Source organism: Thamnophis elegans, chromosome 2 (assembly GCF_009769535.1).
Source record: "Thamnophis elegans isolate rThaEle1 chromosome 2, rThaEle1.pri, whole genome shotgun sequence".
In the NCBI taxonomy this organism is placed as follows: domain Eukaryota; kingdom Metazoa; phylum Chordata; class Lepidosauria; order Squamata; family Colubridae; genus Thamnophis; species Thamnophis elegans.
Window position 1 is genome coordinate 89794227 of NC_045542.1, and position 16365 is coordinate 89810591.

The following is a 16365-nucleotide window of genomic DNA, read 5'->3' on the forward strand; positions in this document are numbered from 1 at the left end:
AGGTATTCAGGCCCATCTCTTTCATTTGGGGTTTCAAAGGGAGTTATGGTTTGTTTTGACACCGATGTTATGTTGATGCAACCGATCGTTCTGCACCAACCTGCTGGGTTTTAGTCTAAGGCGGCGGGGGCGGTAATAAGAAAAGCGGTGTGTGTAAGGACGACACCAAACTCCCATCAGTTTCGATGAAAACCGAGACGGTCTCCCAGTAAACATATTGGAAATAAATCTCATTAAATATAAGTGAGATTTCTTCCGAATTAAAAAAAAAATCTGAGAAAGAGAGTCCGGCAACCGGGGAGAGGCCACAGAGCAACAGCGGGGAGATAGCAATGCAGGTCAATTACGTAGACTTTCATTCAAGGCGCTTCTTGGGGTTTTGCTTCTGTTTACGGAGTTTCGGACGCCAACTCGCAGCGCCATTGCCGGAAGAAGTCCTGGGGCTCCTGACAGTGACGGGTGTCATATGACCCAAGGAAAGATGGCCGAAGACGGGCAGAGCGGCGAGGAACTTGCGGCTGGATCGAGAGAAGATTTTGAAGTCGTTGATTGCGCCCAGATCCCCAGCCCCTCTGAGCTGAAAAGCGATGGCAAAGAGAGGGGGAGTCCAGATGCCAGCTGGTCCGCTCCCATCTTGTCCCTGGCCAAGAAAGCCTCGGAAAACTTAGCAGTGAGCTACGGAAACGCTCTGAAGTCTGCAGCTTCGGTAGGACTCATTCCCAAACCACTCAGCAATGACAGCTCAGCAAAACAAAGTATGGCTATGTTTATTGCTTGTCTTTGGTAATGGTGGTGTGGGGTGTAAAGCGAGTAAGTGGCTTTTATCGCGGTAGAGGAGGGACTGGTTATAGAAAACTTTCAGGGTGAGTTGACTTCCGACTAAGAATGTATTATGGAGAGTCTTGGCTCTGGGAGTCGTTTTTCCTTTGAGCTGGACCTTTTCTTTGTATTCCATCTTCATTTTGTTAAAGTTTTCTGCACATGCCTGGAAATGATCTCCACATGTTGAAGGTCGATGCCCCACATTTAAAAATAGATTCATGGACAAGTTCTAGAAAACATTTCTAGTTATTTCTAGATATATATAATGCAGCTTATATTGAATCGATCTTAGAATATTTGACAGGTAGGGAGTCTCTGTTTGAGACTCATCTTTTTTCTCTTGGATCTGGATAACATGACTTGGTTTGTTTTCTTTATATGACAGTACAGTTCTACTTGAATTAAAATACCAAAAAAACATTGCTATATATAAATTGGCAACTTATATTTATTTGCTGAATGTTGAAGTCTATCAGATTATAAATATGTTGTAAATTACATTGTGTCTAGGTTTACATATCACAGTACATTTCCACAGAGAAATCTAATTGCAGAAATTTTTAATATACAAAGTTAAGTAAACTAAAAAGGAATAAAGTGTGAGTTACAAATAGGAGAGACAAAACATGGTGCTGACAAAGATATGGTTTAGCTTAGGCCCTGCACTTTAGGATATAGCCATTAGATATAATGCAGTGATTCAGATTCCAAGAGATTATTTAGAGTATGTCAGCCTTCTTAAATCAAACACAGCTTTCATGTGATAAATCCCAGGGACCCCAGGAAAAGGTACAGCTTCTTTAAAAGGAGTTGGGTGCAACATGAACACCCCCACACATTTTCAAATCAAATTCTTCTTCAAATGTACATTGCTGCACAGCCCTAATCTCTCCACATGGAAACTTACCAGTCCATCAAAAGTGTTCAGTCTTAGATTTCTACATTCATGGAGGAAGATTCATTGTGTTTATTAAGATTCCCATGTAAGCATTATTTAGAGACAGTTGAGGGTAGTGGTTAAGGCATCTGGATAGAAACCAAGAGACCATGAGTTTTAGTCATGCCCAAGGCATGAAACCATCTGGTTGAAGCCAGTCACTTTCTCTCAGCCCTAGGAAGAAGATTATGGCAAAACCTTTGCCAAAAATATTGCAGGGACCTGTTGTGGCAGTCCTAAGAATCTGATGTGTTTGATTGGAAGAAAAAAAAGGTTTATTTCCTTCACAATAAATAATGTGTTAACAATAATCAATTTCAAAAATAAATTTGATAAAACTGATTACCTGCAGGAATTTTAATATTGTCCTATCAAATGAAATTTTCTAGTGAGATGATTATATAAATATATTTCTAGTCCTAAAGGCATGAGTAGAATGAATTAATTCCATGTATAAATTATGTGGCAGAAATAAAATGTGTTAATGATGCAGAGAAATCAGTTGAATGGAATGTAAATTCATATACATATATTCATCAGAATCTGAGAATTAAAGTAGTGTACAATAGAGTATTTCAGAAGTACTAGTACTTATCAAGATTTAATGGATATTAATTATTTTAAGTGCATATGTATGAAGCATATCCTAATTCCTGGAACATTAAACTATAAAGTTGTCATCCAAATGAAAAGCAATGTACTTTTTTATAACGAGAAAAAAAGCACACCAAGAGTTTGAGAAGAAATGTAAATATATTAATAAATTCCACTTTGTCAAGGGAATCATAATTCTTTCAATTCAAGAAAATTGACTTTAAGATAAAATTATAATACAACTAAAATGTTTCATTATTCATACTTGTCAGAAAAAATATTCTTTCAATAATCTCCTAAACACTGCTACTTTCCTATTTATAATTTAGTCCTTTATCACTTCATCCTATTGTATAATTATGCTTTCCAATAATGAAATACTGAACAATAGATTATTGCATTTATACTTTAGCAAATACGCAGTTGAATTTATAGGATTACACTAATACCTTATTTTGGTATTGTTCTTGTGTCTAAACTTGCAGGATATCTAGCATTAACTGGTTTATGGATTTGGGGAAAATTGATGGTAGCTAAATCATAGTTTATTCAATTAAGCCAAAGTTTTGTGTTTGCATGAGACATTAAGTTATAAGCTGATTCCCTCCCCCCCCCCTTTCCAAGATGGGTTCATACAACATACAGTATTAGACTAACTAATTAGAACATTTTGTCTTGAAGAACCAGTTTGGTATAGTGGTTTAAATTTTAAGATACCAAGCTAAAAACCAGGAGACCAATACCTGCCTTATGCACAAAGTCAGCTGGGTGTCCTTGGGCCCCTCACTCTTTCTCAGACAAGGAAACATACAATGGAAAACAACTTCCCAAAATATCTTGCCAAGTAAACTGCAGGTATTGGCTAGAGTCAAAATTGACTAAAAGGCAAAAGAAAGAAAATTATCAGGAAGAATTTATTTTCACCAATAGTATTGTATTCAAGAATTTCACATTTATCAGAAATAGAAAAATATTTTTAAGTAAGAGAAAAAAGATATGCAAAAAATATGTATATACTACATCTCAACAAATTCTTATTTTTTTTTTAAATTGAGTAGCCTCTCTGAAATAGGTTATTGGTGGACCATATGGTTTAAAAGGCTGTCATTACTTTATAATCAGCCACATTTTAAGAAAATGCTCAGCAAGTTTAATACATTAAGATTGATATGCTATGCACAATAATGCATAAACTCCAACACCAATGAAAATTGCTTCTAAACATGCAGCAACCATACCCATACTCTAGAATAGACAATATTAAAGTGGGGATTTAGTGTAACATCATGCTACAAATATTTTTAGGATTAAATATGAAGTATATTCAGATTCCTCCTGGAAAAATGGATCTTCTCCCTGCACATCCATCACATTTGTTTTAGTGGTTCTATGTATTTTATTTAAAGTTTTAAAAGTAATATATGACCATATACAGGTAGACTTTTAACAATTCCAAAAAGCTTGCAAGCTTCTAAAATCAAATTTCTGATTTCTGCTCACCTTTCATTTTGTCCACTGCACAAGCCACATGGGTACCAATACACGTGGTACATCATACAACTGACAGAAATGCTACTTCTCACTCATATGTTATCAATCTGGCTATACAAACTGCCAGGAAGAACAAATCCATAGCTGTGTGCCAGCCACAGCATACAGACAAAAATCAAAACATAATTGCTAGGTTCGGTCTACCATGTCTTACAGATATTATTGTAGTCCAGGTGATCACACTCACCCAGGAGTCGTGCTTGTGAAAGGAATAGTGCTTGTAGAGTGCTTTAATTTAGACTGCTGGGGTACTTATGTTGTATTAAATCTGTTTTTTTTTAAAATGGCAACTTCAAAACATATGGACTTCAACTCTCAGAATTCCCCAGCCAGCATGCTAACCTAGCTACCGAGATGGTTCATTGATAAAAAGGAGTGGGGAAGTAAATGTAATCCTGCAAGACACAGCGCAAATAGCGAAGGAGAGTCCCAAGAGAATGAATCTAGTCTATGGGGAAGGAGGGGTTCTCCTCCCAGCTTGTCTTAGGTAAAGGCCGGCGAGAGGTCCGTCAGAGATGCTTTACTGTGTATTGAATGCCACCTTCCAACTCTGATTCTGGGATCCTTAAAATTAAGACTGGGGAAGCAGAACTGAATCCATTTAGAAAATGGATTTTAAAACGTTAAGCTTCCCCAGAAAAAAGGAAGCGATTCTTAATGGGAATAGAAGCTAAAGCCCGCCGCTCATTGCACCCCCTAACGGTCGCGTGGGGAGAAAGCCTAAAAAGCGACCAACCTCCAGAAACAGGGACAACTAAAATGGCGCCTCCGCTTTCTTGTTTATAATGGCTCGGGAGTTTGCTGAGCCAATTTGCCTCTGTGTCCAATGAGAAGCGAGTTTGGGGGAGTGAGGATGTGAACATTTTTCTCCCCTGTCAAAACATAAGAAGGCAAATGAGAGAGCATGGCCAATCTGAGCCCTTGGAATGGTTGATGCAGCGTTGCAATTGGCTCGCAGAAAGGGTATAACAGATTCTGTGTGTTTTGTCCAACGAGAGGCCTCTCCTTGAACGTGGAGAGGGTGGGAAGTGTTACTCGGGTAACGCAGGTGCAGGTGAGAAACCAATGGGGAGGGGGAGAGGAAATGACAGTTTTGCCTGTGGAAGGCTGGAGTATACACGTGATCGATCCCGGGAGGTGGAGACGGGGAATCGCCTCCGGGGAAGCTTTTCAGGACTGAGTAGACCGTTGTACGTCTGTAAGTGTGGGACCGGGGAGAAAACTCATGCACGAGGATGACTTTGCCTTCTTTGCAATGGAAAACTGCTTCTCCTGATTTTCGGATGAAATTGCAATGCGTGCTTTCTCGCTGTAACGTCTGAATAAGGCCGAGAATAAATCATGGGGGTTTCTTCTATAACCTTGACGATATTCTATAGCCACGACTGTTTTTTGTACTAACATGCTTAACAAAGATTTCTTCTGTCTGTGTTTATAAGCAACCATGATGGCCATTCCTGTAGGGAACATGAAATAGGATTGAAAATGTTGCACTGCAAGCATCCTTCTGGGGAGCATGGAACAAAAGTACCTGTGCACTTTTAAGTATTGTTGCACTAATGAATATATCTAGTACTAATGTATCTTTCACTAATGATAGTGACCTACTTATTATTCACATTTGGGTATGCACACGTGTATGTACCTGGGTGCGTTTTACCATATTGATTTAGAGTCCATTATTGTTATGCATTTTTTGTGCATAAACAGGAACTAAAAATACTTGCAGACTGTGGCCTTTTTTATGACTAGTACCTTATGCATGTTATTCCAGGTGCTGGTGGTTTTCTTATACACATGTCTACTTGTCTATATGTGTTTTGCAGCCAGATCCCACACAATGGAAGAGCGTTCCAATCTTGTGAATATGATGAAGTTGAGTATTAAAATCTTAATCCAGTCAGCTTTGAGTTTGGGAAGGACTCTTGATTCTGACTTCCCTCCTCTGCAGCAGTTCTTTATTGTTTTGGAACATTGCCTCAAGCATGGACTTAAAGGTGAGTTTGCTTCAAATCTGATTTTATGTTTGTATGGTTGTAAGCATAATATTTTTCTTATTGGTTAAGAATATTTGAAGGACACTAGGCTTTTTTTATTATTTAACTGTCCCCATTCAACCGAAATACCCACCAGATATTTGCAGAACTTACTTTGACCAGTGTAGCTAATTCCTGTAATTGAACCATGAGAAAATGCATAGAAGCAATGGGGAAAAATATTTAAACCTGACTGCCTAGTTTGACATATTTGCCTACTTCTGTGCATTAGGGAAACAAAATCTATATTAAGGCATATATGAAAATAGGCCTTCCAAGTATGTTACTTGTATATTAAGTTCCTTTAATATATAGGAAACTCAGAATATATCACCACCTTTTTTTAGTGTTTATCTAAAACTACAGTCTAATTAGGTTGCATCTTAGATATCTGCATTATATGAACTGAAGTAGAATAATATGTTTTTTCCTTCCATTCTACCTTTATTTAGCTAAGAAGAGTTTTATTGGCCAGAACAAATCATTTTTTGGGCCTTTAGAATTAGTGGAGAAACTTTGTCCAGAGGCATCAGATTTAGCAACAAGTGTCAGAAATCTGCCAGAATTAAAGTGAGTAGACACAGATGTTATAATTCTTTGATTTGGATTGTTTAAAAGAATGCATACTTTTTATCTTTTTAATACTGCTAGGAGTAGTAATCAGATGGTTTTTGCTGATCATCAGTTAAAAACAGTTTTTTTTCCCACTAGAATTGTAATTCAGAATATTTTTATTTAGAGTAAAACTACTAACCTGTATTTTTATTTATTGTCTTTCAAAATCATCTATGTAAAGTATTAATACTAATGATAGAGTGGTATAATTATTCAACCTAAAGAAAAAGTATTAAGTAAAATGGACACACTTTAAATATTTTAAGTTCTTCTGATAAATTATTCTGTGGGAAATGGTTGATATTTTTAGCAATTATTCATGTTTAACCTGGCAATATTTTGTTTCTCATTCCTTTTCTATCCTGAGCAATTTGACATTTAATCATTTTCCTGTGTGGTTGTAGGACTCCAATAGGAAGAGGCAGAGCTTGGCTTTATCTTGCCATGATGCAAAAGAAACTGGCAGACTACTTGAAAGTACTCTTGGATCACAAGTGTCTCTTGAGGTATTTTGGATTTTTCTTCAAGAAGAACACTTATTACTGTGCAGAAAGAGAAGGAGTTAAATTGAATCTAGAAGTTACTTTGGATCAGTGCTGCCAAGTGAAAAATAAGAATGGGCTATTCCCTCTCCCTGTCACTCTTCTGCAGACAGAAAAGTGTTGTTGCAACTAAAACTCCTGACAAAAGGAGAAACTCTTCCATTTGAGCTAAATCCAGCCCAATGTTTATATTCAGAATATTAATTGGATAAGAGACATTTAGTTTAGAAAAAAACCTTTTGAATTATCCTCAAGTGAATCTTCCACTGTGATGACCAGTAAAATGTTCCTTTCTAAATCATTATATTTTCCTTTCCTAGTGAATATTACGAGCCTGATGCCTTGATGATGGAAGAAGAAGGAGCTGTGATTGTGGGCCTTTTAGTGGGACTAAATGTCATTGATGCAAATCTCTGTTTAAAAGGAGAAGACTTGGATTCCCAGGTGAAAATGGTCTCCTTTAAACTAAATCCCAAGTGGCAATTGTTTCTGAAAATGTAATAATTGTATTTACAACTGCCTTATTTACATAAGTTCTGTGCCAGCATAAAACCACGAATAATAAATAGCAATAGTTTGAATCTATGCAAATTGGATGGCCACATTTTGGATCTTGTGCTCATCCTCTTCCTCCTGCAGAGTTCATTTATGCAATTTATTGACTCTTTTTCTTGCTTGGTTGTACTGAGTGTCATTGGTCATGTCATGGTTTTCTTTCTTTGGAGCATTTTTGCTTAGCTGATGTGCTCTATGGTTGTTACCAGCCTCTCTGTTTGCATGGCTCTTTGCACTGAACACTAGTGCTGCCCAAAGTACTATATCAAGAAAACAAGCATTTGAGTTCATCTTGGGACAATGACAATCAATGGACTTTGTTAATGGGCTGAATCCCCTTGCATTTAATTCCCTTGTATGTGAAAAGGGTAAGAAAAGTACATCGTAGTGAATTGTATTAGACACAATATAATTTAATGAAATTTATATTTCCTGTCAGGTAGCTGTGATTGATTTTTCTCTGTACCTTAAGGATACACAGTGCATTGATAACGACAAAGGGTATGTATAAGTTAAGCTTCTGCTTTTCAAAATTGTGTAGCAGAAAACTATATCAGAGATGAGCTAAGTCTAAAATTTCCTAATTACTTTCCTTAGAAAGTGAAAAATTGAATAGAAATAGGCAAATTAAAAAGGAAAAAACTATAAAACGCTGTAAATTAGGCATTAATTAATGCCTTAGGCATGAAAATCAGTTGGGCAACTTTGAGCCAGTCACTCGCTCTCAGCCCAACTCACTATTGTTGTTGTGAAGAAAATAAGTGGAGGAATGACAAATATGTTCAGTGCCTTGAGTTGTTTATCAAAATAATAAAGGAGGGATAAAAATAAATTGTTATACCTACTGATTATAGTGTTCAGGATTTGTACTTGTAGCATGTGAAATGAATCTTACTATACAACAACTGTTCTAATTATAAAATAGCACTTGAAAGAGTTGACTGTTTTGAAAAGACAATGATCTTTCTTTTAATGTTAGAGATGAAGGAATTACTGCTGTGCTTGACCAGAAACATTATGTAGAAGAACTTAATCGACATTTAAGGTATAGTTTGTTGATTAATCCTTTATCCTCCCACACCCTCTTATAAGACCACAAGTCTTACGTAAAGGATGTTGTACCCACTTAGAAAAGCTTGCTGTTTCCCTTACTATTCTGAGTTTCTAGTATCTGTACACAGTATGTCCTTCTTCACCTTACCTCTAGTTGGAACCCCAAGTTTTGTCTTGGATTAGACCATTTTATTAGTTTGGGGACCACAATTGTTTTGAGAAATGTATTTTTCTTCTTGGGATGAAATGGTAAGAATTATTATACAGCTACTGAGTCTCTTTCATTATAGTTGCACTGTTGGAGATCTTCAGAGCAAGATAGAGTGTTTAGAGAAAACAAATTCCAAGCTCCAGGAAGAGGTTTGTGGTCACTGTGACATATTTTCAATTACTTTTTAAATTAAATAGCTCAGACATGTATCTGAAAAAACCTAGAGAATAAAGACAGGGTAGGAATAAAGAAAATAACATGGCAACTTGTACATTGATTGTAACTTTTAGGTACAGGAACAGTGGGAAGCTACTTTTATACCAAGCTATAGGTCCATCAGGATTTTTAGAAAACAAATATTTTGTATGTAAAAAGTTCAGATCATCGAGCTACAAATCTTATTGATTATTAAGAGCAGAGTAAATTCATGCCATCATCTGAAAGGAATAGTGCATTAATGAAAAAGCATAATAGTAATTAGTTCCTATTTTGGAAAAGGAATATAATTACTCAGTTAAATCTTAGAACTTCATTTGAGGCACTACTGAGTAGCAGATTTTTATGAACAGCAGGATAATATATGAATGTTTCATTTGGGGAAAGGAACTCTTCTAATTTTTTAATCCCTCTTCCTCTACCATCTTTTGGGCAGCTATCGGCAGCAACAGATCGAATCAAAGCTCTTCAGGAAGAACAACAGGACTTGAAACAGGAAAATGAATTAATTCGTGAACGCAGTGAAAAGTATGCTGAGGTCAGATAATGAAAATCTCCTAAGACTACACAGGAGCCTTAATTGTTTTCTTATTTATTTTTATTGTTATCTGGGGGTTTTTTTCCCTAACACAAAAATGCACAGTACATACATATATAAAATCTCTTAGGGAACAAAAAGGTACTCCTATATATGTGACCTGCAACAAGATTATCATTTTGATAAAGTAGTAGTAGGTTAGACACAAATTTGTGCTCAATTATTCCTTTGATAAGAAGAGAAAGATAATGACAATGATGCTTTAAATTTATATACTCTGCACATCTGAAAATGGACTTTCTCTGATTTCCCTTCCATTAAACAGCCCCATTGGAAAGTCTCATGTTATTTGAGCAATTAGAGAACCAAGTGCCATAGAGGAGTGGAAGAAGTGAAGATAATTATTGAGCTATTTCCAGCAGGATAGCTTCCTGTTTCCTTCTGCAAATTAAAGAAGACTTTGTTCAGTGAAGGACAAGCCAGTATCCAATAGTGGCATGCTTAAAATGTTGGACTAGGTCTGGAGACTAAAGATCACCTCTAGCCATGTTATCTCTTTGGGACACACTCTTTCAGCCCAACCTATTTCATAGATTAGTTATTATGGGGACAAAGTAAAGAGCGTTCTCCATGTAAATTGCCTTAAGATCTTGAAAGAAAGGCAAGAACAAATAAATGTATCTCATTAAAACTAATACCATTAAGTATACATTGAAATACTATCCATGTTTTAGTTTCCAGCTACTTTCCTCAACCATAGTTCTTCTGTATATGCTGAGATGCATAACAGCTCCTATAAAAATGGGCTTCCCAGTTCACTCTTACAGAAATCAACTTTCTTTGACATTTTTCCAGAAAAATGAATGGATGAAAATCAGTATTTTGCTTTGTTTCCCCAGCTAACTGCAACAGTTTCATAAATTAACATAAATCAGTGTCTTTGAGTCTTTAGCATTTTGTTGCTCCTATCTTTTCACAGATATAAGATAACTTGTTGATTGCAGTATCCATTGATAATCTTACCTCTGATTCCTCTAATAAAAACATTGAGTTTTCAATCTATTAGGTTATTCACCCACTTTTTAATCTAGGTAACTAAACTGGACACCAAAGTGGAACTGGAAACCTATAAACAATCACGACAAGGTCTAGATGAAATGTACAGTGATGTCTGGAAGCAATTAAAAGAGGAGAAAAGAATTCGAAAGGTGAGAGCTCATAATTTAACAAGTGGCGGTGGAAATGTTAAATAGTCCCTAAACTTCCCCTTTAAATTTATTCATATAAAATAATTATATGTTCATATAAAAGGATCATTTACAAATATTGATTGATGTAATGATGCAAAAAGCGGATTTGTATAAACATGGCTTTTTTATTAGGACTGAATGTAAGAGTAGATTTTCCATTTGGTTGCAGGAATATACTAGTAAAGATTCAAAAATTCCAAAACTAGGCAGAGGTCATTATTTTTGCTTTTGTCTGCAATATTTGTTGTTGTTTCAACACGAGTTCAACAAGAGTCCATAACCAATTCTGCTGGGCAGTACTAAAAAGAATTGGAAAATATGAAAAGTACAAATATCAATATAAATCTCTTTGGATCCTAGCCAAAACAATTTGGGGGGGGAAATATACTATGTAACTAGTAAATATAAAAGATCCTTTTATTCATTTAGTGTAACACGTCCTTCCCCAATTGCCTTGAACTATAGAAGGTAGGTAGCCCAATCCAGCAGTCCAGAAGGGCATAAAATTGAGAAGGCTGCTCTAAATAATATATTGAGCTTTCATGATGTACATGAAGTGTTTTATGTATGCAGCGTGTATTATAATTTTAAGGAGTTGGAAAAAGAATTGGAGCTTCAGACTGCAATGAAAACAGAGATGGAAATTGCCATGAAACTTCTAGAGAAAGATACACATGAAAAACAAGATACCTTGGTTGCACTTCGCCAGCAGTTGGAGGAAGTTAAGGCTATCAATTTGCAGATGTTCAATAAATCTCAGGTATTCAAGAGTCTCTTTGCTACGGCCACAAATGGTCCTAAAATTCAGGAATTAAAGTATCTGGTCTGTTTGATCAAGTTTGATGCAATGATCACTTTTATTTATGAAGCTGAAAATGTGCATATTCTTTTATATCTCATCTCATCTTCACTTCCATTGCTGATTTTAACTTAGAGATCCTGATTGTTATATTCCAAATAGGGAACTCTGGCTTAAGATCAATTTACTAATAAATATGTTCAGTTAGGATAACTCTGGATTTTGTGCCATAATTCATTTTCATGGAAATACCAATTCTGACTTGGATGATATATAGTCATGTTGAGAGGTAAGAAAGCATTCAAGCCAAGAATTCATTTCTAGTTTCATAAACTAATTATTATGAAACCAGGATCATTGTATCATTGTAACCTGGTCTTCAATTTCACCTCTGTGATGTCTTCTATTGGCAAACAAAGGGGTTCTTCACACATAGCTGAAAAGCAAATAATTGTTCACTTCCCCAGTTTTAGTTGTGATATCCTTACGACAGAAGCTCAGGGAGCGAATGTGTGTTTTCCTAATTTGGTTAGTTTTCTGATTGGAAAAGATGAACATTTCAAGAATTAGATGCTTATTCTTGATCTGGAGAATGATTTAGAAGTTTAATGTGGGGATCCCCTATTATTCAACATCCACCACTCATCTAGCTAAGACATTACTAGAAGCTTTTATGCAGTATTTTCTTTTCAGGCACTGTTTTAAATAGAATACTTGAAAAGGCAGCAGATGGCCAAAGGCTCTGGAATAAGGTAGCCAGACAAGCATGCAATCCCAAAGCTCCTAGCAATCGCAAACACGTGATGATGTGGCTTTCTGCTATTTGTCAGCAAGAAGCACAAAATTCTACTGTAGGTCTTAAAAAGCTAAATGGAGAGGTTTTTTTTAAAAAAAAAAATTTAAACTTCCCCTCAAGGGAATTGAGAAAAAAATATTGACTCCACTCATATTTGTCAGGTAGCCCTGATATAAATTAAAATTCCACCCACTTCAGACCTTCTGCTAAACAAACAATTCAGCCACCAATTAAACACTCATTTCTGCACTACAAAGATAAAGTGGTTTTTTTTATTGCTACAATCTGGGAGTAAACTTAGGTGTATTGGATTATTTACGGTGTTTTTTTTTTCTTTTGAAATACTGCAGCTAAGGCAGTTCTTGGTTTTTGCCATCAGGTTTATTAACTCTGCTATATTAGAATTAAGAGAACCTTTGAAGAGAGGAATATGAAGAGAGATGTGAAAAATGATTTTTCTGAACTGTTACAGCCCTCCAAGTCATAAGAAGTGATTAATTTAAAGTGACCTGATTGAATTTGTTTTTGCTCCAGACTGCAGAGAGTTCTTTACAACAGAAAAAAGAAGCAATATCATCCTTTGAAGGCAAAACAGATCAAATTATGTCTTCTGTGAAAAAATTGGAGGACAGGTGATTTCTTCCACGTATTTGGTCAAGGTGTGGTCTTAGCAATTTTGCAGTGTTCTGCATATCAGAATTCGGACAGGTTGCTTCTAGTGAAGCATGAATGCCAGTTTTTCACAGTGCCCCTTGACACTGCCCATTTTTTCGACAAAATCTTGGAGAGACTTGTAAGGCATATTTTGACCAGAGGAAAACCTGGGAAGGGATTATCAGGCCTATTGCCCTACTTGCTTCCCTGTCAAATGGAATGAGTAATGGAGAAGGCTTTTAGGGAGATTAGTCGCTATATTGTAATGATACAGAATTTTATAGATCAGAATGTACAAACGAAGCTGGAGAGGCCGAAATCTTAGTTTGGTATGATGAAAGTCAATATATGGAAGAGAAGGGGAAAGGGGTCATAGGAGGATGAATCAGTGATAGCACTGGGACAAGAAACTTGAGACCGGGGGGGGGGGGGGGGAACTGAATCAGATCCAGTTTTATAAACATTTATTCAGTTTTATATCTGTTTTCAACCAAGGCGTTTATATAGAACTGGAGATGGGTTACTGTAATTAATCATAAGATTTTATGATGGGACCTGTTGTGGTAAGTTCTTTTCTTCTGCACTCCCTAGCAGTTTCTTTAAGCTGCTGCTAGCCTATTTAGAAGCTGCTGGCAGAGCTCCTCAGATTTTTAGTATGGTAGAAGACAAAGGTTCACCTCAAATAAAGATATTATCAGAGACATACGTCAATTTGTTTTGGTTTATTTCTGGGCAACTTCTTCCTATCCAGAATTACACTTTTCCATTATGCAGGAGGCATGAAATGGCCTTTCCGTTGAACGTAGTATTTAGTCCCTGATGTTTTAAACTTGTCATTTTGATGTGATACAAAAAATAACATGAACAACCAGGGTGGTATATCTCTTTTTCATACTTTAGACTGCAGAATGCAGACAAAGCCAAGAAGCTTGCAGAAGAGAAAAATGTCAAATTGAAACAAGAATTGGGAGGCAAAATTGAAACTCTGAAGCAGCAATTACTCCAACTGGATAGCAACTGGTACTATTATTTTATATAACCTTAGTTTAACGTTCTTATGTTCGTATTCTTTTGAATAGAAGAATCACATTCTGTTTACAATTGATGGTTCACAAAATCAGTTAGCTGCCAAGACAGCAGAAATGTTCTTCCACCCATAGAGATAAGTACTCCTGGTAAGAAGGAATCTCTGCTCTAGCAGTGCCCACCTAATAGAGGCTTATGCATGTGCTACCATAAGGCAGCTCCAAAAGGAGGTGCTTAAGAGTTGGGGAAGACTTCACTTCCTTAAATTGTATTCCCCAAGGATTAGATACTTACGTACTTAAACTGGAACCAGTACAATTAATACTTTTGTCACTGAAACCACAAGTAGTCTTCAACTTATACAATTGGGACCAGAAACTGAGTCACTAAGGAGCAGTCATTAAATGAGACACCCACGTTTGCTACACTCAGTGGCTGTAATCCCAGCAGTCCAGATTGCGGTCATTAAGCAGTCTCCCAGGTTAAGCAGACAGAGCAAGTTTGCCTGTCTGTCAAGTTTGGGTCCCTTCCAAATGCAAAAGTGAAATCCTCTGATGGCAGGACCAGAGCTCAGATCTTAAAGGTCTGAGCTCAGTTCCTGTTCCTCTCCCCTCCTTGTGCAGAGTGGAACTCCTCCAAAGAGCTGCAGGAATGGAGCTCAGATCTTAGGGATCTGCTCTCCGTTTGTGCAGCCCACCAGAGTTCCTTCCTCTCAGCAAGCAGCCCTTTCACTCTCAAAGGGCTCCTTACGGGGCAAAGCTAAGATTTTCTCCACACTGATGTTCCCTCCTGGCAGCTCTTTCACTCTTAAAAAGCTACTTACTAGGAGGGAATCTCAGCTATGCAGCAGGCATGCAGCAGCTTACAGGGTTCCCTGCTGTCTTCCCTATTACCTTTCAGGGGAAGCCAGCAGAGAAGATTGCAAATGGCAATCAGATGATTGTGGAGTGCATGACAACTGACATTCAGCTCACAATCATGTAACCTCAGAGTGGTGGTACAATGTTTTTTGACAGAAGTACTTTTCAGGCACCTGTTCCCTGGCTGTCGTAATTTCAAACTCTCATTAAACAAATTGTCATACGTTAAAGGCAACCTGTAATAGGGCAACAGGTTTTGGGAAGAGCAAATCATCACCCCAACATTTTTCCTCTTTCCTTCACTTAGCAATCCTTTTGTTTAATAGTGTGGTTCTTGTTACATTGCCAAGTCTCTGTTCTGAGTTATGAGCAATGATTTTTTGGGAAATATAATTTCTAGAATCTTATCGCTTTGTTTGAACCTAAGAAATTTAGTTTCATACATCTATTTGAAGATTTAAAGTTAAGCAAAGGTTAAAATTTTAAAAATGTTAATTTGCGGGGGTGGGGGGGAGATAGTCAGTCTCAAAAGTAATTTTCAGAGGATTTTTCAGACTAGGTGAAACTTGTAAATCAATTCTGGTTCCTGATTCCACACCATGTATTCAAGAAGAAGAGATTTTGGATTTTGATTCAAAGTTGCATGATAAATGAAAATTCTAGAAGCAATTTTAAAAAGGATTTTGAGGATATGCGTTTGAACCAAAATCAAAGCCAGAATCTCTCTGGACAAGCTCTTGAACATGCTTGTAGCTATCTGGAGCCTACTGGCTATTTTCACAGAACACCCCCACCCCCCAAAAAACAGTCCTTTTTTACCTCAGGAAAAGTAGAAACTCTTGTGATTTTTCAAAATTATTCCATAGTGCTAATAAGGTAAATTATTTTGGAAAATAAGTTTTGTTTCCAACTTCGTTGTGCTTCTTTATTTTAATTTGCACAGTTCAGTTATTGAGAGAGAGTTAAAAACTGAGAAAGAACAGCGACAGAGTCTGCAGAGAGAGTTACACCATGAGAAAGACACTACAGCTTTGCTGAAAGCTGAACTGCAGCAAGTAGAAGGTTTGAAAAAAGTAAGGCACGTCATGATTTAGTTTCTTTCAAGAGAGGGTCGGTTAGGCTTATGGTTTCATAGTAGCTGGATTACTTTCCACTGGGAAATGATGGTCTTTTGTTTGCTTACTCCCTAAGGGAATCACTGCCTCACCCTTCTAGCCCACGCAGAGTAAAGGGATGTGCAATAAAAAAGAGAACAGGAGAGATTTAAAAAGGATGGGAGAACTGGAATGGGAAATCAGTGTTTTGGAGAT

General features: G+C 36.8%; 1 protein-coding gene across 4 annotated transcripts in view; it reads left to right on the top strand.

Annotated features, from left to right (window-relative positions):
* RUFY1 (RUN and FYVE domain containing 1) overlaps positions 1 to 16365 on the top strand; it is a 23766-nt gene continuing 7401 nt past the window's right edge. Inside the window, exons 1-14 of one of the 4 annotated variants that reach the window (XR_004254594.1) lie at positions 1 to 755; positions 5731 to 5901; positions 6393 to 6510; positions 6960 to 7061; positions 7418 to 7541; positions 8092 to 8153; positions 8632 to 8697; positions 8996 to 9065; positions 9569 to 9670; positions 10762 to 10878; positions 11513 to 11680; positions 13050 to 13147; positions 14070 to 14189; positions 15999 to 16128. Coding sequence is in view for 3 of the 4 variants with exons in the window: in XM_032208745.1 (XP_032064636.1) it covers positions 467 to 755; positions 5731 to 5901; positions 6393 to 6510; positions 6960 to 7061; positions 7418 to 7541; positions 8092 to 8153; positions 8632 to 8697; positions 8996 to 9065; positions 9569 to 9670; positions 10762 to 10878; positions 11513 to 11680; positions 13050 to 13147; positions 14070 to 14189; positions 15999 to 16128 (1737 nt within the window). In the remaining variant the exon portion in view is untranslated. Of the gene's footprint in view, positions 756 to 4623; positions 5103 to 5730; positions 5902 to 6392; positions 6511 to 6959; positions 7062 to 7417; positions 7542 to 8091; positions 8154 to 8631; positions 8698 to 8995; positions 9066 to 9568; positions 9671 to 10761; positions 10879 to 11512; positions 11681 to 13049; positions 13148 to 14069; positions 14190 to 15998; positions 16129 to 16365 lie in introns of those variants that run through there. The other 3 variants (XM_032208745.1, XM_032208747.1, XM_032208746.1) reach the window with 3 other exon arrangements.